This window comes from Phascolarctos cinereus, unplaced genomic scaffold, assembly GCF_003287225.1.
Source record: "Phascolarctos cinereus isolate Bilbo 61053 unplaced genomic scaffold, phaCin_HiC Scaffold_5;HRSCAF=322, whole genome shotgun sequence".
In the NCBI taxonomy this organism is placed as follows: domain Eukaryota; kingdom Metazoa; phylum Chordata; class Mammalia; order Diprotodontia; family Phascolarctidae; genus Phascolarctos; species Phascolarctos cinereus.
This window is the reverse complement of record NW_027555958.1, coordinates 319,382,127-319,409,548: the sequence shown is the minus strand read 5'-3', so window position 1 is coordinate 319,409,548 and position 27,422 is coordinate 319,382,127. Positions and strand designations below refer to the sequence as shown.

Sequence of the window (27,422 nt, the reverse complement as noted above, 5' to 3'; positions counted from 1 at the left end):
CTGTTCTGTCTCTCTTGCCAAAACCACACTCTGGCCTAATTATTAGTTTTAAAGGATCTTCTTCTGTCACCTCTGCCTCTCCTCCACAGCTTCTCCCTTTGCCAATCTGTCTCCAAAGAGGCGATGGTGTTAAGTGCGGTCAGACTGATCAGGTAATTAATTCTCTGTCTCCCTCTGAGTCAGTCTTGGGTGAATTAGGCCAGTCAGGCCCTCCTCCTAAAAATGCTGTAATTTCTAGTGCTTCTGTCTTCTAGTTTGTGCAGGGGGTAGGGGAGCTGCAGGGGCAGAAATAATGGGCTTGCTCAGTTCCTATTCCATTTGTGTGATCTGTAGGCCACGATGCTCTTGGCCCATAGGATTCAGCTGAGTTGGCTGGGGTTCTTGAGTAAGATGGCACTGCTCAGTTGGACAGTCGAAGTCTTGGGTCAGCATCCAAACACTTTACAAGCCTGACTTGTAAGAGAGAACACGGTTGTGGCTGGAGGTTGCCAGGTACCTGGAGCAAACCAACAAAGAAATGAGGTCAGCAGAATGTCTGCAGAGACGGCTGTGGCTGGAGAGACTCGCCTAGAGCAGCCAGGGCCCTCTCCAGACCCTCACCCTGTTGCCTTCCTGCCTTTCTGTTTAGAAAATGGTCAGAGAACATGACAATGACAGGACAGTCACATGGCCCACATGGGTCTTCCCCAAAACCTTGTGGACATACATGGAGTCTCAGGATCTGCTGGACGGGGCTGGGCTGATCTAGGCCTCTGTCTTGGTTTTCAGGACAGCAGCCAACCCCTGAGAAGGATGCCATGCTTCAATCCCTCATCAGGGACATTCTTCTGACTCTGCCTCCGACAGTGGTTACTCTCAGAGACCACCCAGAGGCCAGGCTGACTCCCAGCCCAATCCACTGCGGTAGAACCAAGGTTTTCATGACTGACTCTGTGGTAAGTACTTTCTCCTGCAGCTCTACGGGGCGAGGTCGGGGCAGCTGCAAAAATGAGGAATACAAAGGAACCTGGGGAGAAAGCAGGTGAGAAGACTAAGGGAACTCCAGGAACCGCCCCCCCTCCCCCCCCCAAAGAGGAAGAACAGTTTTAAAATAGGCCTTTTCCCTGTAAAGCAAAAAGAAACAGCTTCCTTAGTCATTTTTCCCCTTTCTTATTCTCACGTACATACACTAAAAGGATTACACATGTGCACACATGTATACAGACAAGCACACACGCTATTTCATAATCCAGCATAATGACAGCAAGTCAGTGCAGTTGGTAGTGTAGTGCCTGCCATATGCCAAAGTAATATGGAGGCCTCTGGTCTAGTTGGAGGCATAATTTATGTCCATGCAGCAATGACCAATACAAGACAGCATGAAATCAAACACCCTTTCTGTGGCAGGCTCAAGACTGAAGAAATTCAGAGAAGCAATCATTCCATACAGGTTGGAATGGGGAGGGGGGGTGGTGCCACAGGGGGTAGCACCTTCCTGAAGAAGATGGGACTTGAACAGAACCTTGAAAGCTCTTGGAATATGTGGACCCTGGCCTACTAAATGTTAGCATCTCGTGCATTAAGAATAATGCTGTCTGTTACCTTACTTTATTGCTCTTTGAGATTATGAAAAATTACCTGTGAAGATGCATTGGAAGGTTGTCCCAGAAAAGAGAGATGGTGCCATCTTCATTTTTTTGAAAGGATTAGGAACGGGGATGATGGGTGTAGAATGTGCATATGTCTGCTGTCAGTGTTGGGGCTGATTTTTTGCCAAAATGGTTTGTTTTGCTTTTTAAGTTTTGGTTACCGGGGAAGGAACACTGGGTAGGTCTGAGGTACATTGGGAAACGAAGGTGATGTTAAAACAAAGGCAGTAATATTAATGTGTTTATGAGTTATTGTGGGAAGTTTTTGCTTTATAATCATTTCCCAGTATACCTTCCCCCTCCTTTAATAAAGAAAACCAGTCAAACAAAGTCAACTACAGTCACCGTGTCTGATAATGTTTGGCATCTGCAGGCCGCTCATTCAAGCTGAATTTGGCTGCCTTCTGAGGGTTTTTTTTTAATTTACCTAATTGGGGTTGTTATGGATATTCATCTGGTCCTGCTTTTTTCTCTTTTTTTTGGCGGCAGTTGAGGTTAAGTGACTCGCTTGAGGTCACACAGCGAATGAGTGTCTGAGGCTGGATTTGAACTCAGGTCCTCTTGATCCCAGGGCCAGTGCTGTATCCATTGTGCCACCTAGCTGCCCCAGACCCTGCTTTTTTCCCCTCTCTCTGTTCCTACAGATCTTCCCATGAGCCTCTGAATCTGTCATATTCATCTAAACACAATAATACTAATTTTCCGTAATTTACTGGACCTCTAACCCCTCCAGAGCTAGCATCGGCCATTATGATGCTCTTGCCTTTTAACGCATAGCATTGTGTTCATTGTTCTTTCAGTTGTTTTCTTCACGGTCACTTCATGCAGGTTTCCCCATGTATCTGAATTCTTCATACTCATTGTCCTTATGGCGTGATGACATCCTGTTCCATTCATATATCCTATTCAACTATTCCTGTTAGAGGGCACATAAATTCTTTTTTCCAGCTTTTTGCTTTTATTAATAGTTGCTACCTGTCAGGACTTTCCCCTGGCAGCACCCAATTAAAAAGAGCTCCAAAGTTAGCCAGCCACTTTAGCAGCTGATATTTCTAGGATCCCACCTTTTTGACATGACCATGGCGGTCATAGGCTGGCCACATTATTACAGAGGATTGAGAACTGAAAAAGCCCTTACAGGGTGACATCATAAACAAGTTAGAGGGCGCATGGAATAAATTACCTCCTAAATCCATGTGTAGGGAAACACTTTGTGACCAAATGGAGGAGAGGATCACAGATGATAAAATGGACAATTTTGATTACGTAAAACTAAAAAAGGTTTTGTACAAACAAAACCCGTGCAGCTGAAATTAAAAGGGAAGTAGATTTGAGAGAAAAATCTTTGTTGCCTGTTTCTCTGATTAAGGGTCTCATTTCCTAGATATATAAGCAACTACATCAAATTTAAGAGCCACTGGGGTAGCTAGGTGGCGAAGTGGATAGACCATGGGCCCTAGAGTCAGGAGGACCCGAGTTCAAATCCGGCCTCAGACACACTGATTAGCTGTGTGACTCTGGGCAAATCACTTGACCCCAATTGCACCCCCACACACACACACACAAAAGAATAAGAACCATTGCCCAATTGATAAATGGTAAAAGTATATGAAAATCAGTTTTCTAAGGTGAAAGAACCCTTAATTATCTTGTCCAACTGTGAGTTCTACTCCATCTGATCAGGATGGAAATCTTGGCCTTCCTTACTGTCTCCCTTCCTCCTGTCCCCACAGCTGGAGTTGCTAGAACACCGGCGAGTGCAAACCCTGAATAAGTGTGCTAGATGTATCCAGTTCAGTTGGCGACGACACCAGCGCAGAAAGCTGGAGAAGCAGAGATGGGCAGCCACTCTTCTACAAGCAGGTAGGGCTCAGCACTGGTCAGGGTGGCCTTTCCAGGGAAACAGCTTCCCTGGTCTTCTTCTGGTCTTTAGCCAGAGCAACTGCTGGTGGTTCTGGGTAAAAAGCCAGATATTCCTCCCGCAATGATTCTTACCATTTTGCATTTAACTGACTTCAGTTCAGCTATATAAAACCCAAATAGCAAGTACTTTACTAAGGCTCCTCCTTCATCCATTCTCCTCCCACCAATAATCATGAGAGAGAGTCATCAGGACACGAGAGGTTAAGATTTAAATGCAGGGATCCCAAGACACCTCTGAAGGACTTAGGATGAAAAAATGCTGTCCATCCCCAGAGAAAGAACTGATGGTGTCTGAATACAGTTTAAAGCATACTTTTTTAACTTTATTTTTGAGGGTTTTTTTTCCTTGTCTATGTTTTCTTTCACAACATGACTATTATGGATATGTTTAACATGACTATTATGGATGTTTTACATGACTATACATGTGTAACCTATATCTAATTGCTTGCCTTCTTGAGGAGGGTGGGTGGGGAGGGAAGAAGGAAGAGAATTTGGAACTCAAAAGTTTAAAAACAAATGTTAAAAATTGTTTTTACATGTAACTAGGGAAAAATAAAAGTGGTAGTTTCCCAGCCACTACTTGTAGAGTAAAAAAAAAAAAAGCACAGAGATCCCCACTGAAGAAAGTCTGCACACCACTGGTCGGTCCACAGACACAGCTCCCTCGATTCCATGACCGAGTCTGGTGTGATCTTTTCGTGTTGACCCTATCCATCGACATTTAGGTTGGGCAGGTGAAGGGCCTGATCTAGAGGACAAAGGAGAAATGACAGTGGGCCATGATTCCTTGGTCCACAGACCAGATCTCCCAGAAGTCTTGGCATGCTCTTTCCCTTTGTGGATCACAAGACTCATGGATTTAGAGCCGGAAAAGGTCTCAGAGGCCAACTAGGCCCTCTCATTTTACAGATAAAAACTGAGGCCCAAGAGTTTGTGACTGACCCAGAGTCACATAGGTAGGTATCAGAAGTGGAATTTGAACCCAGGGCCATTGCACCCTGCTGCCCCCCATCCCGGACAGCTACGGTAGTTGCCCCAAGGCATCAAGTGCGAGATTACCCAGTAAGGTGCTGTCACAACAGAAGCAAGCCCTCAGCACATAGAAACTTGAGGTCTTGAACAGCCCTTTATTACCTTTCTCTCATTTGTGACCAAACAACACCCCCCCCCCAGTGACTCGCTCCTGGCTAACACGGAAACACATCCAAAGGCTGCATGCTGCTGCGACCTCTATCAAGCGTGCCTGGCGGAAGTGGAGGGTAAGTGCCTTCCCCTGTGCCCAGCCTTACCCCATCACCCTGAAAGAGGAGAAGGGCATTCTGGGGGCTTCCTGGGGACTTTCACATTCATAAAATTATTTCTGTTTACCATCCAAAGCCACCTTAGGAAATCCTGTTTTAGAGATGGAAAAGGACTTTAGGAATTACCTCATCCACTCTCCCTCATTTCCCCAGAGGGGAAGGCTACACACTTAGTGACAGGTGCAGACCTAGAACTTGGGTCTCCTGACTCCCACCCGCTCCGACCCTCTGAGGAGTGGCCTAACTTTCCACTTTCGGAACTCCACCCAAAGATTTGAAATGTTGGAATGATTTGCCAGATGATATACTAGAAGACAGTTCTAGTTGCTGGTGCATGCAAGGCGGGGGAAGGGCCTGTGATGGTAAAAGGCTTCTTGTGTGGGTGTTCTTTGAAGGCCAAAATGGATTCCCTAGTATCCATAGAACTGGATGGTGTGGAAGAAAACTGCTTCGCCAAAGTGCCTTGCCCCACCCTCTCTACCACACTGCCACGGCCCCCACGTGAGACAATCCAGCTGTGGCCCCTGGGACTCCTGCTGTCAAATGCACCTGTGGGTGTAATCGGGGTGCGGAGGAACCTGTCCCTGCAGGCTTGTCTGCAGATTCCTTGCCACAGCAACATCTACAAGGTAGAGGCCACCCAGCGTGACCAGGCTGGCATCACCTCCATCAGAGCACTGCCCCAGGTAAGGAAGAGCTCTCTATTAAATTAAGATGAGATGAGAGTAGCAGATTCTGCCCATGACCACTCTGGGGCAGTGGCTACCACTGCCAATGTTAAAAGCAGTGCAATAACAATAATAATTAACATTTATATAGCCCTATGAGTTTAGTAAGGCACTTTATTACTAAGTTACCTACCATAGGAAGTAGGTGCTATTACTGTTCTCTTCTTATAGATGAGCAAACTGGGGCTGAGGTTAAGTGACTTGCTCAGGGTCACACAGCTAACAAGGACCTGAAGCAGGTTTCAAACTAATTCCTGACTCTAAGACCAACTCTCTAGCCACCGAGCTATAATGCTTCTGGGTAGGCTCACTCTTGGACACACGGAGCACAAGAATTCCAGGAACCTGCTGGGGGAGAACTAAAGAAATTACATGCCAGGACAATGGATTGCTTTTCCTTAAAGGGGAAACAGGCATTAGTAGCATTTCATCTGATTCAGGCTTGATTCCTTTCCAGAGCTACAGCTGAGAATTTACAGAAAGTCTCTTTCACTCCAGCTGTTTCTTTGTGTAAGCTCTCAAACTGTTCAGTACTTCCATAATAATTTGGTTCACAGCCCCAGTTCTCAATAAGTATTTACTAATGTGCCTGCTATGAAAAGGGAAATAATCCTTGTGTTCAGGCAGCTTACATTCTATAAGTATATAAAAATAGATGTGGTGTAAATAGATAAAAAATAAAAATAGATGTTTCTTGGTTGGTTGATTAATTCATGGGAGAGAAGGCTCTGGTATCTGGGAGGATCAGGAAAGCCCTCTTGTGCTTTGCTCCCCCACCCCATTTTACACCTTATTAAGGGTTGTGGAAAGCACAAATACATTTTAATTATCAAAGTGAAATATCTTCATTTAAATACTGCCTTCTTCCCCTCACCAAAGAATTAGCAAGAATGAAATATACAGAATCACAGCTTGTGAATTCCCAACTGTCCTTCCTCGCCTTGGGCAGATGGCTGGAATCTATGGCTTTGTCAGGTCACACCCTAGTCTGGCAGCTAATTAACCAAATGAATGTGAGCTTTCATTTACTAGTTAAGACTAATGAGGTAAGTAGGAGAGAATGGTCACTAGAAAATGAGTTGGCAACTCCAGGGCCTATTTACAAGGGGGTGAAAATATAATGATGGGGGGTCGTCTGTACATCCTTTAGGATGTGGTGTGGAAAGAGGTTTAGGGCTGGAACGTGGGTGGTCAGGGCCTGTGTTCTTCCAGGGAATACAGCCAAGTGCCATTTGACTGTCTCTCTAGGGCTCCATCAGGTTTCACTGCAAGAAGTCCCCCTTGCTCTATGCCAACATCAGTCCTGAGCCACAGAACTACAACAACACTGGCTTTAATCAGATCCTGCTGGACAGACACAGATTGATTCCAGTTTGATACTCTTCTTGCCCTTGAACCTTGCCCACCCTCTGAGGTGGGGCAAGTCTCCCTGCACTGCACTTTGTTTTCCTTCAGGACTCGGCCTCTTGATGCATTTATGAAACACAGTATTCCAATCATCCTCCCCCAGGGACCTCAATTATACATGAGACTATACCTCCCCGAGCCCAACTCTTAGAAGCACTGATTCTAAGCACGTTAGCAGCCCTGGCAGTGATGAGGGCCTTCGGCAGTTTAGCCTTTGGGCTCATGCTCCCCAGGCACAGGGCAGCTCCTTCAGGTAGAAAGGGAGAAGGGTCAGTGCAGGTTTTTTAGAGTGGGATTCTGCAAATCGTGCTGGGTGAAAGCAGTAGGAATGTGGCTGAAATCAAGGCAGAGACTTGTTACTTGATAAAGTCTAGATAATAGTGTTATGTTGACACCATCCAAAGTTACTTCAGATGATTAGTTTGTTCTACACCAAAGATGATGATCTGGAGAAAATGAAAACAGCTTGCACTAAAATCAGTAACTCTCCATTTTATTTAAATGTCATTACTAGTGGCATCCAAGAACAAGCTGAGCCAAGCTGAGCCAAGCCGATGTTTTACTCAGACATGTAGGAGAGGGAAACTTGGCCAAACAACCCCCTCTCCTAGGCTTGTTTTGATGTGTGCCATGAACAAATAAAACTTTTTAAAGAACCAGTCCACGTTACTATCAGTCTTTCTTCCCACCAAATAAGTTACCTCTGTTGGGCTTGAGCACACTGTGTCCACTGGCAAGATGAAAAGTAGAGGCTGGAGAGTCCCAGGCCTTTGACAAGAGCCAGCCTCCCAGCTGAGCCCCTCCCTTGGGGAGAGCCCTGTTCATCAGGTCCTGGAACTGCCTGTGATCCAGTCTCCACTCTAAACCCCAGAGTGAGAGCACCGACCTCCAGTTTCCTCCTTCCAAGAGGCTGCCTAGTTCTTTCTCCACGTTTGCAGGAACTCATAGCAAGCCCAATTCACCCCTCCACATCCAAAGAGTTTTCTTTCTCAGGAGGGTCAACAATTCTAAGACAGCAGTCAGCAAACTCCACAAACAAGGGCTCTTGCATATGACTTTTCATGAGGGTCTCTTTGTCTTCTGCCTGGTCGATGCTGACCAGCAACTGGCGGAGGTGGGGATTGGTCAGTAAGTTCCTTAATTCCTTACAGTCCCCTTGAGAAACAGACAAGAATGAACGTGAAGGGCAAGCACAACAGTACTAAAAGCACTACCCCTTCCACTGGAGTTTCAGGGAATCCAATGTAAGGAAGTACACAGCTTTTACTAGGGCTAAAGCTTTAAACACACATGGCTACCTGATTACCTGGCCTCCTGTTGCCTATTACAACATCCACATAGAAGGTGAAACTAGATGTCCTAAGATTAACCATCAACATCAAAGATACAAAATCAACCATGTTAAGACTCTTGGGATAATTGTAAAGTAAGGATCTTTTCAGTATCCTTAAAAAAATAAAGACAAAAAACTTCTGAAGCACCTGGAAGTCAAGCAAAAATTTCAGAAGCCAGTTCTTAGCCCCTTTTTGGCATTTAGCCAGCAAAGAATTACAACTCAATTTTGAGAAAGGACAAAGCATTTTATCAGTGCTGGGGCTAGGTGTGACTGAGCAGGCTTAATGCACACCTTACAAATGACTTCATTTCCAAGGCCTCCTTACAGCAGAGGCAGTAAGGAGTGGAGGCAATGAAGATAACACCTGGAGACAGTTGCTGTGGGGTGAAAGCACTAGTTAAGTGGAGGAGTCCGACGTCCTCCAACATTATCCTGCCTCAGCAAACCCACAAAGGCCAAGAGTGAATAGAACCTTGTTATCATTAGGCATTCAGGTTCTATCCTGTGCTCAGCTGAGTATCCCTCATGGGGGGTGGGGGGGAGCACCAGATGGTACAGAACTTTTAAGTCACACCACCATAGAGAGAAAAGGCCTAAATTTGCAATGACACTGGTTTGGAATTTACTGCTGTGGCCCAGTATCCCATGTTAAAAATAAAGTGAAAGAGAGAGAGGGAGAGACAGTGTGAGTGTGTGTGTGTAAAGGAGAAGGGTAGTATCCTTACCGATTTAAAAAAAAAAAAACCAGCACAATGGATAGAGCACTGGCCCTGGAATCAGGAGGACCCAAGTTCAAATCCGGCCTCAAGACACTTTACACTTACTAGCTGTGTGACTCTGGGCAAGTCATTTAACCCCACTGCCTGGCAGAAAGAAAAAAAAAACCACAAAACCCCACAGGTGCTTGAAATAGATGCTAAACATATAATTTCCCATTCACTGAACAGGATTACGCTCTGACACTCCTGGCATACATCTGCTTAATAAACATCTCCTTCCCTTTAGTCATTATTGAAATTGAGAGAGATGGCAGGCACAGACTCGAATGTCACACAGATATTCTGCCAGCCCTACAGGGTCACGGATCCCAGAGCCAGAAGGGACCTCAGAGGTCATCTAGTCCAACCCCCTCGTTTTACAAATGGGGAAACTGAGGCTTGGAGAGAGTAAACAGTTCGTCCATTGCCACACAAATAGGTAGTGTCCTCTCCACCATATGGAAAGGCTCTTCTCATTGGGAGTTAAACTCTGGCGATATTTTTTTTGGCAATTTCTCAGGCAGCCACAGGGTCTGTATGTAATTGTAACAAACAGTTGCTTAGCTATAAAGAGGATCCTAATTAAGCAATCTGTCAATAATTGTTCTGTGTTCATAGACAACAGTCATACTTCGGCTTAATACATGCAAACATTTTTTATGCTATGGGCCCATCAGATTACAAAACCACATACAGGATTAAATGTGAGGTAGGACATTGACTTACCCAGGTCCTTCAGCTTCCCAACAGAGACTCTATCCTTTTCATCATCACTGTCCAGAATATCAGCCACTGACCAATCACTACCTAGAAGACAAGTGTTTGTTATTTGCTCAGTTTTTTCCCCAGTTAAACAGATGGAAATGTCTTCAATGCCACTTGCGATGCCCAAAAGAAGGGTCCTGCAAAGAAGAGTGGAACCCACAGGACCTAGATTCAAATCCTACCTCTGATAGTTATTGCCAGTATAATCTCACAATCAACTCCCTAAGCTTCTGGCCTCTGAGGTCCATTCCAGCTTTGACTCTATGATCCCATGATTCTCTGGGGCCTCACTGCCTGCCTTATCAATATTAGGGAAGGGGGCTTATGGTCAGCGAACAAACATTACAAATCTAGGAACCCAAAGTACTCAGCCTATGAAGTTTTATGGGTGGAAAACTTCTAGAAAGGAAATAGTCAGATCCAGCTCCATTCCCACCAGAGAACAAATCTTTGCCTTCTAGGAGTTTACAATCCACACTGGAAGATGGAACAAATCAATGAATGCAAGGTAGAGTGTGAAAAGAGGAAAGGAGGTATGCAGAAGGCATGTCCTCAGGAAGTTCTAAGGAGGAAGAAGGGAATACCCCACTTAGGGGATCAGGGAAAACTTCCTATAAGGAATAACTTAGCAAGAGTACCCACTGTATCAATTCCTGCCATCCTCCTGACAGAGGCCTGAATTTTATGTGTCCCACTGAAGAACTTAAAACAGCTCCAGCATGCAGTTCTGTAGATGCTCATTAAACACCTAACTGAACTCTCCATCCTTATGTCTGCCCCTGTGTCAAGTGTCAAGTGAAACCTGAAACAACGGAGAAAACAAATTGGAGCTTCTAAGCATATCAATTTAGTACATAATGCATGCCAATTGCATAGCAAATTAATCAGAACCAGGCCTCCTCAACTGAAATATAGGAGGATGCAAATTTTTGGTGCAATAAAGCAAACAATGGGATATAAACCAAGATGCAAGATAAGTAATCTGACTTCTAACTGGAGGAAAGATTAGGAGTTTTCCAAGTTGGGAGGGGACGGGGAGAGCAAACAGGTGCAATTCCCCAAAATCAGAAAAAGAGATGTCCCATTCCCCCCCTTCCCACAAACGTCTGGATTCAATCAAGGGAACAAGGAAACAGTAACTGACTGACCAGTACAGGGCAGTTTTCAGATAAGACATGAGTTACTTGAGATGTATAACTGTGAGAAAACTCCTTACACATCTGTCTTTGGATCTGACTAGGTTTCCGGTCAGCATAACCCAGGCCCTTACTTACAGATCTCTAAGCAACAGGTAGAGGTGGTCCAGCTTCCTAGCCACGAAGGGCTTAGTTCAAAACAATGCAATAAAGTTTTCTCACAATTCCCATAACTGAACAAAGTTTTCTCACTAGACAAAGTGCACTAGATCCCCACAACTGAACAGAAAGGAAACTGAGCTAAAATTGGAATCGAGTCAAAAGCTTGTAGGGTTAACTCAATTCCCACAATTCTCTCACAACCCCTTGCTTTGGGTGTGGGGCTTCTAATACACCATGGGACTCTTCTCAATCCCTTAACTAAAAGGGCAGAAAGATGTCAGCCAACCTTCACTGTCTGTAGCATCCCTGAATCCATCACTACCCAGGACTTTTGGCCAAACCCCACTCTTTGCCAATTCTGAACCCTTGGGAATTCCTCTCAATCGATTTCTCCATGCCCAAGTAGCTGAATGGACAAAGTCCCATAACTAGGCCAACGCATCTCCACTACTAATCAATACTCTTTATCCTACTACTATATCACTCCCACAATGACTCTACCAAACCTCTCTCAAACACCTCATTTTACCCCCTCTATCCCCTTCTGGGTGACCTCACTTCCTACTACTGAGAATATCAAATGTGAGCTCCCTCAACTTCCCTCCTCTGCCTTAATGTTATTCTGAATATTTTACCTGTCCTTTCCTCTTTCCATAACATTTCAGAAGAAAAACCTTCTCTCCTACTTTTCAAAATTATGTTTACCCATGGTCCAGATCCCATCCCATCCTATAGCTTTTCTCTGTCAATTCTCTGTCCTGCCTTCATCCCCCTCTGCCTAAAAGCAAGTTCAGGTCTCCTTTATTCTACTGTAAAAGCCTCCTATTTGGTCTCCCAGCCTCACATCTCACCCTATGATAATCCATCCTCCACCAAAGTGGCTTTCCTAAAGCACAGGTTTGACCATGTCACCCCAATGCCCCACTCCCACCTCAAAACTCCAGTAGCCCCCTTGCCTCCAGGATCACATATCAATCCCTCTAGCTGGAATTAAAGTTTTTCATAACTTGGCTCCTTTCTATGTCTCTAGGTTTTTCTTAAACTTTTTTTTTACACTTTTTTTTTTTACACATTACTCGCCTTCTCTAAGGCCCAGGTACTGGTCTCCTTCCTCACACTGGATGCTTCGGGTCCAGTCCCTATGCACTGCCTGGAATGTTCTCCCTGCCACAAAAATGCAGCACAATTTTATCACCTACATGTTTGTTATTCTCTCCTTTCCTTACTCTTTTCAACTTTTTTTCTTTCCTATCAAAATGTCCATTATCTAGTCCTTAAGCCTCCCAGTTTCACCATTCCAAAAAGTCACTCACCTTTGTCCTCCGAAATCTTTGTCTTCACAAAATGTGTATCTGAGTCTCCATTTTTCACAACATGAGAGGGTTTGCACTGCTCTGGAAAATTAAGAAATACCAAAGTCTCTTTACAAAGCAGGCAAACCCCATGCAAGCTTGAGCCTGGATGGATTGAAGGAGAAAGGAAAAGAACAGAAAGGGCATAAACTATAGCCTTCACTTACTTACCATTCAAAACGCAGGAGACAGTAAAAAGAAAAAAAAAAGCACCATGACTCTTCGATTTTGAGACAATGGGAAAAGGAACAAAAGGACAGAAATGGGAAAGGGGGAAGGGAGAAGAGGGACAAAAAGATGAGAGGAAAAGAATGAGGAGAAAGCTACTGATAAGATGAAAGAGAAGAAAGTCAAACGGGACAGAAGAGAATGGGGGAAAGAGACAGGGCAGGGAGAAGGGAAGAGAGACGGGATAAATGATGAGAGAGAGTAAACAGGAGAGAATGGGGAACAGGAAAGGGAAGACAGGACAAAGCAGATGCCACAGGAGAGGACGGACCGGCGGGGGGGGGCGGGGCCGCAGGGCGAGCTCACGGGGCTCTGCTGGGGGTCTGGGGGACCGCACCCCTCCCTACCTTTGTGCTTCTTGTAGCAGGGCACGGAGCAGCTGCAAGAGAACCAGGGACAGGTGGGTCAGAGCAGGCGGGCGCCTCTTTCCGCACGCGGGCTCCTCTGGGGCTGGAACCCGGAACTGCCGCCGCCTCCCACGAGCCTCCCCAGTCCCGGCCCAGAGCCCACGGGGGCCTCCCCGCTCCTTTCCCCTCTCCCTACTCCCCCCTCCCTACTCCCCTCACGTACTACGGGACGCGGCAGGCGGGACAGCGGTACTTGGGTACCTCCTCGCACTCGGAACACACAGCCCGCACTCCTCGAGAAGCCATAGCCACCTCCGAGACTCCGGCGCAAGCGCGTGCCGAACTCCCGCGCCACGCCCCCTAAGGTCTGTGTATCGCGAGAGAACCCGGAAGTATGTGATCTGTTTCCTCAGGATCCTCCAATCCGGGCCTAGCCAAGGCCATAGCTAGGCAAAACGAATCGATCCCCGCTCCCTCCACCTACTAGACCCAGATAGTACAGCGCCAAGTATTTGATCTTGCACGTGGGTAGGCTGGGTAGAAGGAAAGCTCACGTAGTTCTTTAGAAGTACGCAAGTCCCTCCAGAGTTTTGTGGGACCTGGGTAGGCTTAGTAGGTTTTCGTAGGGTCTTGAGATGGACAACAGTGAACAGTCATTAAACATCTATTTAAGTGCCTACAGTGTGCCAGGCACTGTGCTGAGAACTGGGGATACAAAGAAAGGCAAAAGACAATCTGCCCCCAAGGAGCTCACAATCTAATGGGGGAAAGACACTATATAAGAAGCCGGAAAGGGGGAAGGGCGAGGATACCTGGCGCCAGGGCACGGTGAAGTCCTGCAGCCAGGGTTAAACGAGGTGACTACCCTGGGCCCCCTCCTTAAATGGAGGAACTGGGAGGTCCCTTAAGTTCACCCTTCACCTCCAATGGGGGTGGGGCAGGGACACGGGGTACTGAGAAGGTATTTCAGAGTTGATGTCATCTTTCTACTTGATGAGTTTCTGGAGATCATGATAGAAGGGATCATTTCTAAAATGAGGCAGTTGGACTAAATTTCTAAGGCTCCTTCCGTCTCTAAATTCTATGATCTGGATTTCTCCAAGATCACATGCTTTGGAAGAACACAGCCAAGGGATCAGGGCAGCCCCAAGCTTCCTTCCCCAGTCTTTGGTCGAGGGGGTGTCCTTGGACCAGGTTCAAGGATGATTTATATATTTATTACATATATCTTTACATGAAACTTATTTTCATCTCACCCTTTCCCATCAATCAATCAATCCAATCAATCGGTAAGCATTTATTAAGTATCTACTAAGTACCAAGTGCTGTGCTTGGGATACAAAAGAAATAAAATACTGCCCCCGCCCTCAAGGATCTTACAGTCTAAGGGAAAGATATGCAAATAAATATATACAAAGTAAGGTATTACAGGATGAGTAGGAAATAATCAACAGAAGGGAGGCATTAGAATTAAGAGGGGTTCGGAAAGGCTTCCAGTAGAAAGTGAGATTTTAGTTGGGACTTAAAGGAAGCCAGAGAAGTCAGTAGTTGGAGTGGAGGAGGGAGGGTATTCCAGGTATGGGGGACAGCCAGACAGAATGTTTGGAGCTGAGATTTCTCATATGTAGAACAGCCAGGAGGCCAATGTCACTGAACTGAAGAGTACTTATCCTGGAGTAAGATGTAGGAAGACTTAGAAAGGTTGGAGAGGGCTGGGTTATGAAGGACTTTGAATGCCAAACTGAGCATTGCTCTTGAAGGCAAGTGGAAGCTTCTGGAGTTTATTTGTTGGGGTTGGGAGGGTGCAAGACTGACATGATCAGACCTGTGCTGTAAGAAAATCATTTTAGTGATTTAGTAGCTGAATGAAGGATGGATTAGAGTGGGGAAAGACTTGAGGAAGGCAAACCACAAACCATCTATTGCAATAATTGAGGGGAATTGATGAGGGCCAGCACTGGAATGGTGGCAGTGTCGGAGGAGAGAAGGGGACATATTAGACAGATGTTTGAGAGAGCCTTCTGGGACTCTGTGAAACTAAAGCAAGCACATCCAGCCTGGTAAAAACACTGCTTGGGCTTTCTTTGCTTGGTTGTGCCAGTTAGAGAAGGACCAATGTCTAGAATGGGACACTGACTGTCACACAGGCCACCCAAAATGGACCTTCCTTTCTTGAAGTGGTGAGAGCTCCCTTGAGTCCCTCCTCTTCAGCCGTCTCTTTGAAGAAACTGAGGTGGAGGATTACAACCTGGAGGGGGTAGGGATGAAGGTGAGTAAGGAATAGACATTCAGGTCTTTCCTTCTGGGTTATTTGCCTAGGTGGCACCTCTACATTTCCATAGCCCCTCTTCTGCCCCCTCTCCAAGAGGGGCTGGAAGACAGGAGCTAAGAGCACTCCAATGACTAGAGCAGAAGACAGAGCCTTAGTGATTTTTCCCTGGAAGACAAGAAAGCTATCCAAGGGAACACTCGCCATCTGCTGGAGATGATAATGATCCCTGTTGTACAGAGTAAATGCTGTAAATACTTGGGTAGCTACTTTCTCTTCTGCTCTCAGGTCTGTTCCTATGCAGTGCTCAAACAACTTGACCCTCATGCCTCACCCATCCCTCCTGATCCTTATTTTTCTCCTCCTCTCTCCAGCCTTTTAGGTGACATTTCTTTGTGCTCCTTTGGCTGAGGCTCAAGTTCTGGCCTGAGCATTCCTTAGGGTATGGCAAGTGATTGCATCCCTCACTTGTTGGCACTTTGTAGATCTCTAGGCTTTTAGGGTTTTGGAGGGATATCAGAGAGGTCAATAGATTGGAAAGAATGAGGTGAAGGCTTCCACTGGCTCTTTTAAAAACAAACAAAATCTGTCGCTAAAGACCTAAAGGAGAGACTATTCTTTTGTTGTGGTGAAAATCACATCGATTGTGCCAGGCTGAACCTGGATTTGAACCCTGCTATTTACTGCCTAAGAACTTTAGTGGGATGCCCAGAGCCTCACTCAGAGTCATAGACTATGGATAATACCAATTTTATAGAAATAGGTCCTCACTGAGATGCAGTTTCATCTTCTGTAAAAAGAAGGGATTTGGACCAGACAATCTATAAAATCCTTTCCTTATAAGAATTCTAGTATTCTCCCATCCCACTCACTTCCCCTCAGGTGTCTCTTTTGTGGCTAAAAGCTGTTCTTCATTGTTCTGTTGTTGTTGTCCTTCATGATCAAAGAGGACCAATGACATCACAGGGGGATGTCCTGACTTGCCTGTGACTTGTTTTTGCTAGATGTTGTGACTAGAAAGCTGACCTTAGACCTGGGTCCATGTCTTGCCACTGATACATGGGGTAGTTCATTTAACCCTTCAAAGTCCCTCATGAAACTAAGACCGTAAGTGCCAAGAAGGTACCAATCTGCTTAAATAGTTTCCTCCTCAGGACCTCCCTTCCCCAGTGAAATCACAGATCAAGTCCAAAAATAAATACATGCATACATAGGAGTGGATGGGAAGGTTAGGAGTGATTTGCCTCTTAGGCATGTCCCTGAGTTCCAACTCCTTCCCCTACCCCAACCAAGGACAGAAATCCCTGTTATGAGCATGGGAGAAGGGGTGGAGAGGGAAGAGGAGGACTGGGACGTCAAGACAAAATACCTTAGAGACTAGTATTCAGTTCTGCCTTCTTGACTGAGAGCACTATCAAATCTAACCTCCATCTTCCCATCAGTAAAATACAGTTTGTGGTCTTCACTGTAAATTCCCCAGGTTCACACTGGCCTGGAGCAATTCAGTTTGGATTGTGTTCCCTTCATCCCTGCCTCAGGTGCTTTCTGATCATAGTGCCAGACACTTGCTCAAGTTGAGAAAATAGCTCCTGGAACTCACACAAGCAGTGCAATGAGCAACTACATCAAGAGAAAGTAAATTTATTGGGAGAGTGAGTGAAAAATACTAAGGTGAGGTCTAGAGAAAACAAACAAAAGGGAAGGCATCTGGCCGGAAGAATCAGACTTCCCTCCCCTTCTTACCTTCCCTCCTTCATTCAATCCCAGAGAATACTTCCTTCACCTTCTTTCCCAGCCCCTTCTCAAGAGCACCAGGAGTGGAGAGGAATACTGCAAAAGTGTGAGGTACCTCAGGACGCTGGCTCCGCTTACTTCAGGACTCAAGCCCTGCAACTAACTCCTCCAGCCCAGCTGGTAAGGTGGGAGCTGTCCAACCCCTGAGTGCTGAACCAGGTCCAACGTTCTCTGCCTCGCAGAGGCGAGGAGATGTCATCTAGGAGACATCTGGGGTATATGGAAAGATCCCTTCCGCTACTGTCTCCCTCTGTCTTCGAATTCTCCATCAGAAAGTTAAAGTGACCTTGACTTCAGTCCACCATGTCAATAATCCTGAGGGCTCCCTGTCCCTCTCAGTCAAGCACACACTTTAAGCCTTTCTTTAAACAAGTTTGGAGCAGCCACCAAAATGAGACAGCCTGATTTCTCCTAAGTGACTCAAATCCTTCTCATTTTATATCCAAATTAACCCCTGTCCCTGCTGCCTACACAGCCAAATGGACTATTCAATAGCAAGGAGAAAAAGCACACAGATCCCTAACCCACTCCCACTATGACAAAGATTAGTTGTGATTATTAAATCCTATCAAGATAATTGAAGAATTTCCCCTGTGCATTATATGCAGTTTGCAATCTCTTCCCCTACTTTATCCCTCACCTCAGAATGAATCTAGTGTAGATGATGCCCACCCTCTCCTGTTCTTGGCAATATCCAGTTTTGGAAGAAGAGGAAGTCATCAGGGATTAAATGTCCTAACATCCCTAATGTCTTGCATTTGGATCTGGTTGTTGGGAGAGCACCTAGAGAACAGGAGAAGAAACTTGCTGCCCAGGCTCTTCACCTTGAGAGTGTAGAGCACAGGGTTCCCTAGAGCATTAAGAGTGATCATAATGGCAGTCACATTTCGGAACACAAAGAAGCCAGGATATAGATCCTCAGGGCAATGCCATCCAGCCACATCCACCAGAACACCAGCAAAGAAGGGAGTGTAGGAAGCCACAGTCAGCAGCCAGATAGCAATGCTGGTCCGGACCACTGGAACCTCAGCTAATCTGGACCCCCCTCCTCCATGACTCTCCATGGCAGCCTCCTGCTTCTTCAGCACCAACACGATGTTCAGGTAGCTGAAAAGAGGCAGAGCCAAGGCCACCACACAGTGAGGGATGGTGATGAAGATTAGGTAGTTTATACAGAAGGGACCATAGAGTTCCGAAGGCTGGCAACTACTGTCCAGGACATTCCAAGATAGCAGAGGTAATGAACCCAGAGTGACTGCAAGGGTCCAGTTAGCCAAGACCACAGTGACTGCTTTTCTTTTGGACACCCTCACTGGAGCCCTCAGTCCCCCACCCACCACCATCAGGTACCGCTCAATGCCAATACTGACCAGGTTGTAGATGGTGGAAAAGACTGAGGTCGCATAAAGAGCATATGGTACCAGCAGATCACGGGAACCACGAATGGTATTGTCAGGATGGGCCAGAAATAGCACGGAGATCCAGAGGCCAGATGAACTGGACAAAAGGTCCGACAAGGCCAGGTTGCCAAAGAGCATGAAGATGGGGTGGTGGAGATCACGGGACGCCAAGATGACTATGATGACAATCCCATTGGAGACCAGGGACAGGATGTTGAGAGTTACCTGAGGGATGCCTAGTACCAATACCAGCTGTGGGCTCCACAGTTGGCTACCATTCCAGGAGCAATTCTCATGCAAAGTCATCATAGCCTCCCACACTAATGTCACAGAGCTACACAGTCCCACTCCACACCGTTGCAAATGGAAGAGTGAAGGTGGCACCCCCTACTCCCCTTTCCTACCAGTGTCTGATTAAACTTTAACCACCTGCCCATTGGAGCATTTGGGTTACTAACCAAGGAAAATAGCTGCTGCCCACCTCCACCTCCTGGTTGCTATGATAACCCACAGGGCAAAATAGGTCTAATCACCAGCCAGCAGTCTTCCCACAGGGAACCCTTATCAGGGACCAAAGGTGTATCATCCACAATGGATTTGGAGCAATCAGATCGATATTTTGTTAAGTAGAAATTTCTTTGACAGACTAGGGTTCTCTTAACTGAGAGAGGGTAATAAGGTCTGAGAGAAGCTTACTGTGTAAGAAGCTTGGAAACATCCTGGTTCATTCAACATACCTCTGCTACCCAGTAAAGATCTGTCTGAGTAATACAGGGGAATAAATGAGATAATATTCACAGAGCAGTTAGAGGGAGGTTTTGGCTGAGTGGAGGAAACCAAGAAGTTGGTCAGAAATTCTCTAAATGTTATCTCTTCAAACCACAAACTTGCTAGTATCCACAGCCAATTGAGAACTAAGAAAGAATTGATGGAGTTTTCAAGAGAAATTTTAGCTAGCCCTCAGGGAGAATCTTCCAGTTACTAATAGGAGAAGAAGGTAGGGAGAGCGAATACACAACAGAATTTATGGAATCAACCTGTGCAGTGAATATGGCCAGCAGAGGTCACTGTTGTTTCAGAAACACACATCTAAACCCCTACTTCCTTGCTCCCCACACACGTAGTTCGTAAATTTAAACTCTAAACATCTATTACATATAAAGATGCAGTGGTAGGCACTAGGGATACACAAATGAAATAATTACACAATTACAGTAAAATAATTAAACTTTCCACCCTCCATGAACTTATACTTAGCCAGCAGGAGAGGAGACCATGACATGTACATAGATGTATATAATACAAAATAATTGGTGTTAAGGGAAAGATCCAAATGTTATAGGAAATTTTTAGAAGGGAAAGAACACTTTCAGCGTGGAAGATAAGGAAGGCTTTGTGGAGGAGGTCACACCTGACCTGAGCCTTGGAGGAAGAATTCTAAAAAAAAAAAATTCGCAGAGGTACATAAATGTAAAGGCTGCTAGGTGGTGCAGTGGATAGAGTGTTGGGCCTGGAGTTAGGAAGACCTGAGTTCAAATATGACCTCAGACACTTACTAGCTAAGTGACTCTGGACAAGTCATTTAAGCCTGTTTGCCCCAGTTTCCTCCCCTGTAAAACGAGCTGGAGAAGGAAATGGCAAACCACTCCAGTATCTTTGCCAAGAAAACCCCAAATGGGGTTACTAAGAGTAGGACACAACTGAACAACAACACAGCAATGTATGAATAAACACACAAAGGAAGTTCATGGGATCAGGAGACACTGGATTAATTCACCAGCTGTGGCTTACTATTTGGCTCTAGTGTGATGTTGTAGAAAGAGTATTGACTCAGAGTCATAAGATTTGGATCTTAAATCTGTTTTAGTTACTTACTGTCTCTATAATCTTCAGTAAGTCCCTTCATTTCTCTGGGCTTCGGTTTCTTCATCTGTGTAATCTGTGGTTCAAGGTCTGAGCTCCCATGAACTGGCATCAATTTCTAAACTGTCTGCTCTCTTAATCTTTAATGGCTCTGAACTCAACCAGAGTTCAGCCCCTAGGTATATTAGAATGTGGTTCATGTCTTTCTATAAGGGTCCCAATTCTCTGCATGATTATCTACAAACTGACAAAACTTTTAACAGGGAACATATTTATTAAAGGTAGAAAAAACACAGAAACAAATAAAAGAAATAGTCCTACTGATAATAATCTAACAGTAGTAAGCAGTCTTCCCTCCCTTAGTGTTTAACAGTTACCTTAAAGTTAACACTCTTAAAAATTATTAAGGAGCTCCCAAAGAGCTTTTGTTTATGTAGGTTACATCTGTTGATATTTACCATATTAGAAATTAAGACATCTTATTATTTGAAAGTAGCTTTGACATTGTAGATCCTCTGAAAGGGTCCTAAGGACCCCAAGGGGTCCTCAGACTACACTCTGAGAACTGCTACAACTTGTAGTCCAGGACTTAGTCATAGCCTAACCCGCAGTCACAGAAGTCTCAAGGACTTCCTTGAAGGGACAGCACCTCATGGCCATTTTCATATTACTCTCCCTGAGTTCGTTCGTTTGCTTTCCTATGCTGCAGCTACACTAGGTGCCCTAATTTCTCTCTCTCTCTCCCCATCCCTCCCTCATCTCTCTCTCTCTCTCTCTCTCTCTCTCTCTCTCTCTCTCTCTCTCTCTCTCTCTCTCTCTCTCTTTCCCCTCTCCCTCCCTCCTTCCTCTCTCTCTCTTCCCTCCCTTCCTCCTTCATCTCTTTCTCTCTCCCTCCCTCCCTCCTATCTCTCTCTCTCCATTCCTTCCTCATCTCTCTCTTTCTCTCCCCCTTCTGTCCTTCCTTCCCTCCTCTCTCTCTCTGTCCCTCTCTGTCTCTTGTCTCTGTCTTTCTGTCTCTCTCTCCCCCGTTAGTTTATGCATCATGTCAAGTTCAGCAGACTTCCATTTCTTGTTAATTTTATCAGGCTGCACCCGTGACTGGCATGGCAATGCAGTCTGTGTCCCCAGACTAGCTCAGTGCTTACTCCTGTCTCCTCTGTGTCACTGAAACGCTTGTTAGTCCCCAAAAAGAAGGGTATTGATGTGTACTGTATCAAGTACTCCATGGCAAGAGAAAAAAGTCTTCTCCCCAAGGATACACATTGGTACTCTTTCCATCTTGTGCAAAGGGAGGAAGAGAGGTTACTTTCAGACTTCCTCTCTGGTCTCAGCTTCTGTATGTAAAAAATAAAGAGGTTGGACTGGATGCTCTTTGAAGTCCCTTCCAGGTCTGAGGAGGAGGTGCAATGAATTCTGGGTTCTTCTCTTCCCAATGCAACCTTTGAAAATCCTTCAGCCCTTTCCTTGACCATCGATGCTTCTCTCCCAATACAACATCCCCAAAGAGCTGGCCCTGAAAGACAGTAATCCCTCCTAGACAACCAATGCCCTTACAGGCGTCCTTACTTTATTAACAATGAAATATTTAGCACCTGAAAGGTATCATTCCCTGCAAATGGTAAGAACAAGTACAAATAAGAGAACCCATAACAGGTCAGTTCCAGCTCCCTGTTTATCTACACGACATAGGTTTTGCAGCCAGGATATTATAAGGGGCTGGCTAGGAGAATGTTTGAACATATCTGCAAGGCTGGGGTGAGGAACATGGTTGTTTGTTTGGTTTTTTCCTCATTGTGATGGCCATGTTTCTTAGCTTTATTTCTATTTTAGAAGGTTTGATGTCATAAGGTTCCCACCCCCTCCTTCCTCTCACCCTCCCCCTGGAAAATGTCCTCTCCACCCTGATGGACAACTCTCACTCTCTTCCTCCCAGATTAACTCTGCTGTCTAAGGGAATTGAGGGGAAAGCAGCTAAAAGCCCCTCCTAGGAAGGGAACGTGTGCAGGACACTGGACTTTTCTTAACTGTCTCTTCTCTTACCACTCATGAATAGCGAGGTTGGGGATCCAGGCCCACAACCAGGGAGCCAGAACTTTAGTGAGAGGTTTACAGTGGTCTGGGGAAAGGGAGAGAGTGCTGGGAGGTACTGCCCCTCAATCAGATCTCCATAGTAAACTCCTGTGGGGCACTGAGGTGGTGCAGTGGATGGAACACTGGGCCTGGAGTCAGGGAGGCTCACCTTTCTGAGTTCAAATCTGGTCTCAGACACTTACTTACTGTGTGACCCTGGGCAAGTCACTTAACCCTGTCTGCCTCAGTTTCCTCATATCTGTGAAATGAGCTAGAGAAGGAAATGACAAACCACTCCAATATCTTTGCAGAGAAAATCCTAAGTGGGATCATGACAAAGAATTGGATACAACTGAACAACGACAACACAATGAAGGGGTTGGCCTCCAAGATCTCAGTTACCTAAATGATGTCCTACCATAAGCCTCTAGGGATTCCCGGATGTGAGTGATGGAGCAGCTTCCCCCACCTTTTAGGAGATAAAAGTAAAACAAGGCCCTTCCACCGTGAATAGCTTCATATGGTATAAGGGAACTGAGCACGCCAAGCACTCATTTTTCAGGCTGCAAACACTGTCCCCTCCACACCGGGCTCTGGAGCACCCCCACATCTCTCAAGAGCAAATACTCAGGGTCAACTCTGACTTTCCCTGCCCCATCCCCCGCAGCATTTCCTCCAAGTCTAATCCTAATTTCTCTGCAGATCATTGACCTGCTTCTTATTATCGTGGATAGACTTTTCTCTGTTGCTCAGCCATTTTTTCAGTCGTGTCTGACTCTTGGTGACTTCAGTCATCTTGGCAGCAAGACCACATTACTTAAACTCCAAGAGGCAATGAGTGGGGGTGGGATGGGGCGGCCCCAAAGCCACTAGACCTATCCAGGTTTGGTGGAAGAATTGGGGATTGGGTGGAGGGTTCAGGGCACTTCCGAGAAGGAGAACACACAGGAAGAGATAGAAAAAAAAGGAAGGAAAAAAGCATTTACTAAACACCAACTAGGCCAGTCACATCACCAATATTGTCTCGCTGGATCCTCAAATTCTTGTGAGAGAGGTAGATGCCTTTGTTATCCCCATTTTTCAGATGAGGAAACTAAAACAGAGGGAGGTTATTTGACTTGCTCGACTAATAAATGTCTGAGGCTGGATTTGAACCTAGGTCTTCTTGACTCCAGTCTGTGTGCTCTGTTCACTGGGCCATCTGTTTGCCTCTAGCTCTAAAGAAGGAATAATGAAAACTGTAAACTATGTCATATATGTATACAAATGTCAATTCCTACTACCAAGCACTCTCATATCTACCATTTCCTTAGAGAGTCTTAAGGCAAGCTTTACTATAAGGTAGACAAGGCACATAAAATCATTATTCCTACTTTGTAGATGAGAAAACTGAGGCCCAGAAAGGTTATGGGACTTATCCAAGGTCACATAGCTAGCAAGTGGCTGACCTGGAATTGGAGCCTGGAATTCCTGGATCCGGGTCCAATGATAGGAACAGAAAAAAGAAAGGGGGTGTGTGCAAAGGGGTGGAAAGCAAGAGTTTGGGAAGGGGAAAATTACAGAAGATGGTACACAATAATAGCCACATTGTATGATGACTAATATTGATAAACTTAACCCTTCCCAGCAATACAAGGATCTAAAACATCTCCAAAGACCTCATGATAGAAAATGCTATCCACATCCAAAGAACTATGGAGTTTGAATGCAGATTGAAGCATACTATTTGCAATTTTTTTTTCTCTTCCGTTGAGTTTTGTTTCCTCTCTCTGGTGGTTCCTCCTATTGGTTCTAATTTTTACTTACAACATCACTAATGTGGAAATATATTTAATAGGTATGTATATATATAGCCTATATCAGATTGGGTGCCGTCTTGGGGAGGGTGGCGGGGAGGAAGAGGGAGAAAAATTTTAAACTCAAAAGCATATGGAAGTGATTGTTGATAAATCAAAATAAATTAATAAAAAAAAAACAAGTTAAAAAAATAAAAAAAATCTATGTATGGAAAAAAAATTACAGAAGAGAGCAAACCTCCCCAAACCCCACTCATCTGCCTGTAGTCCCAACTGGGTCCCTCTACTAAAGGATGACCCCTGTTATACAACCCTAACATAAATGTAAACAGACCCTATCTGTCCCTCCAGTACCCATGGGCTTGGCCCTTTCTAATTTACGCTCTCTACAATTTTATGAGTGAGGTAGCTGTATATCATTGGGTAACAGCCCAGCCCTGCAGCAATTATACCTAGAGATCAGAACCTGCTGTCTTCTGGGTAAGATTTAGAGGTAGGGGAGAAAGAGAGGCAGGTGACTGTTAATGGCTAGGAACCAGGAAAGAGAAGAGAGTTCAGAGATAAGAGTGGGAAATAAAATAAAAACCCACAGAGTGACCCACCTAAGAGCTATGGTCACTCCTCTAGAATTATGGTTACGAGAACAGGGTGAACTCTGATGCCAGGGCAAAGGGTGACTGCCCTCTCTTCAGGAACTGCAGAGCCAAGTTTACGGGATGGCTTTGCCCCACACAACCTCCTTAGAATAATTCCAACCTCCCAGGGGTTCTGACAACCTTATTTCAGCCCAGAGTTTTATAATTCTGTCCCACCCTCATTTTCCCCCTTAACTTGAAATACAAAAGAAAAGAAACTGGGAATGTTTATCCCTTTTTCATGCACATATTTAGGGGAGCTGTTTGGAAGGAGCAAGTGTAACTCTGAGGCACACTGGAGAAACCCAGTTCGGGGGGGCTGCCCCTCCTCTTCCCGCATTCAGAGCTGAGGCTCCCTGGGTGGATCAGTTCAATGGAATAAAGCTTTGATGTTGGGCCAAAGGTCCTGAACAAACCCCCTCAGGCTCCGGACAAAGGTCCCTGAGCCCTCCTGGCTTACAGAGGTCAGAATTCTCATGGGAGAAATAGGAAACCCAGGGGCACCCTAATCCTACCCTGTAAATCTCATTGCTAGAAGAATGCTTGCACTTAATGTATGTTTGAAGATGAACAGCCAGTGGAGGGGGTTTGGGGGTAGGGAAAACACACCAAGGGTTTTGGAATTGGGGGAAGGGAAGAGGTGAAGAAATTCACTCTTACTTTGGCCCCTTCATTGGCATTTGTATAGAGGACCAAGATAAATCCCCCCCTGCAGAGAGACCTCCTAGAAATGCCTCCTTTGGGGAGCTAACCCATGCAATCTCCAGGCTGCAGTAGTTAACTTTTTTTTTTCCTCCAAGTCCAGAGCTCTTTATTATTAAGTTGTATTTGGCCCCTTCATTGGCATTTGTATAGAGAACAGGGATGAATTCCCAGCTGCAGAGAGACCTCCTGGAAATGCCTCATTTTGGGCACCTGAGTCCATGCAACCTCCATACTGTAGTAGTGGGTAGAGCTCTTTATTATTAAGTTGTGATAGCTAACATTTACATAGGTTTGCAAAGCACTTTACATATATCTCATTTTATCCTCACAATAACCATGGGAGGTGGGTGCTATTATAGGTGGGACAAGAAGGTTAAGTGACTTTTCCAGGATTATAGAGCTAACAAGTGATAGAAGATTTAAGTTTTCCTAATTCCAAGCCTAGTACTCTATCTGCTAAGCAACCTAGGGACTTCACCTACTTGAAGGGCTGGTATGTGGAAGACAGCCATATTTGGTTTGGACCCAGATACCAGAGCTGGGATCAATCAATCAACAACAATTTATTAAGCCCATACAAATACTGAAATGAGACAATCCTTGTCCTCAGAGAGCTTACATTCTATTCAAAGGGCAGAAATTATAGATAGTAATGTTCCTGTGCATAATGAAAAATTTAATAAATGGGTTATTCAGTTGTTTCAGTCGTGTTCAATTATTCATGACCCTTATTTGAGGTTTTCTTGGCAGAGATACTGGAGTGGTTTGCCATTTCCTTCTCCAGCTCATTTGACAGATGAGGAAACTGAGGCAGACAGGGTTAAGTGACTTGCCCAAAGTTACACAGCTAATGTCTGAGGCCAGATTTCAACTCAGCTCTTTCTGATTCCAGGCCCAATATCCTATCCACTGTTCCACCTAGCTGCCCCTGGTAAGGCAATAAGACCGGTAAATGGAGTTTCAAATATAGGCAATATGACAGCTTGTCAGGCTTGGTGTCACAGGTACTATGCAGGTATAAGTTGAGATCCCCTAACATTTTCCACTAATGTGTGACATGCTATGTCTTATTTTATGTGTATTTTGGTCCATGTTCACAAAGAATATAACATTATGTCTGCCTGACAGTTCTATGGTAGACCCAATGAGAGAATACCAAAACCTGCTATCCCGTCTGTTGAAGGTGGTTCTAATGCCAGCACTCTTTCTTTAGGGTTTGATACTGAGACAAAATGAGGTACCTGAGTCACTGAACAGTCTGAAAAAGAGGTTTGCTTTGCCCTAACACATCAGGGACATGCAACAAGGATCCAGTAGCCCTTAGCTTCTCTGGATGTCTGTCCATATAGAAACGAGTCTGGGAGTCTGGTCATCGGGACAGGAGATGGGGAAGGACATGGTGATTTGCATGGTTTTCAGAAATTCACCAAGGCCAAAAGGCCTGGACTACGTGTGGTTAGAACTTTTCAGGCTCCCAGGCTGGCCTGGAGGTTATATCAACAAAGCTGGGGCCAATCAGTCCAGGGTGAAGCCTTGCCTCCTCCTTGTTGAGTTGTAGAACTGTGCCCAAAAAGGTGTTAAACATGCATGGCCTTTGACTTAGCAGCACTACTACTACATTGTTGTTGCTGAATCATTTTCAGTTGTGTCTGACTCTTCGTGACCCCATCTGGGGTTTTCTTGGCAAAGATACTGGAGTGGTTTGCCATTTCTTTCTCCAGCTCATTTTACAGATGAACTGAAACAAACTGGGTTAAATGACTTGCCCAGGGGCACACAGCTAGTCAGCCATCTGAGGCCAGATTTGAAATCAAGA

At 45.3% G+C, this 27,422-nt stretch overlaps 3 protein-coding genes across 5 annotated transcripts in view; 1 reads left to right on the top strand and 2 right to left on the bottom strand.

Annotated features, from left to right (window-relative positions):
• The window catches only part of MYO19 (myosin XIX), a 38,690-nt gene extending 31,041 nt beyond the window's left edge, over window positions 1-7,649 (top strand). For 2 of the 3 annotated variants that reach the window (XM_020991788.2, XM_020991789.2), the window contains 5 exons: window positions 769-935; window positions 3,362-3,491; window positions 4,728-4,813; window positions 5,251-5,541; window positions 6,832-7,649. In XM_020991788.2, coding sequence (XP_020847447.1) covers window positions 769-935; window positions 3,362-3,491; window positions 4,728-4,813; window positions 5,251-5,541; window positions 6,832-6,960 — 803 coding nt within the window. In that variant the 3' untranslated portion in view covers window positions 6,961-7,649. Of the gene's footprint in view, window positions 1-89; window positions 153-768; window positions 936-3,361; window positions 3,492-4,727; window positions 4,814-5,250; window positions 5,542-6,831 lie in introns of those variants that run through there. The other variant, XM_020991794.2, reaches the window with a different exon arrangement.
• ZNHIT3 (zinc finger HIT-type containing 3) lies at window positions 7,468-13,426 on the bottom strand. The gene is made up of 5 exons (XM_020991808.2): window positions 13,298-13,426; window positions 13,075-13,106; window positions 12,461-12,541; window positions 9,811-9,891; window positions 7,468-8,145 (listed from the first exon to the last, which is right to left on the bottom strand). The coding sequence occupies exons 1-5, from the start codon at window positions 13,378-13,380 to the stop codon at window positions 7,949-7,951; spliced, it is 474 nt and encodes a 157-aa protein (XP_020847467.1). The 5' UTR covers window positions 13,381-13,426; the 3' UTR covers window positions 7,468-7,948.
• Window positions 13,427-17,856: 4,430 nt separating this feature from the next.
• On the bottom strand, window positions 17,857-18,843 carry LOC110211866 (lysophosphatidic acid receptor 1-A-like). The gene has a single exon (XM_020991433.1). The coding sequence runs from the start codon at window positions 18,841-18,843 to the stop codon at window positions 17,857-17,859; it is 987 nt and encodes a 328-aa protein (XP_020847092.1).
• Window positions 18,844-27,422: the final 8,579 nt, after the last annotated feature.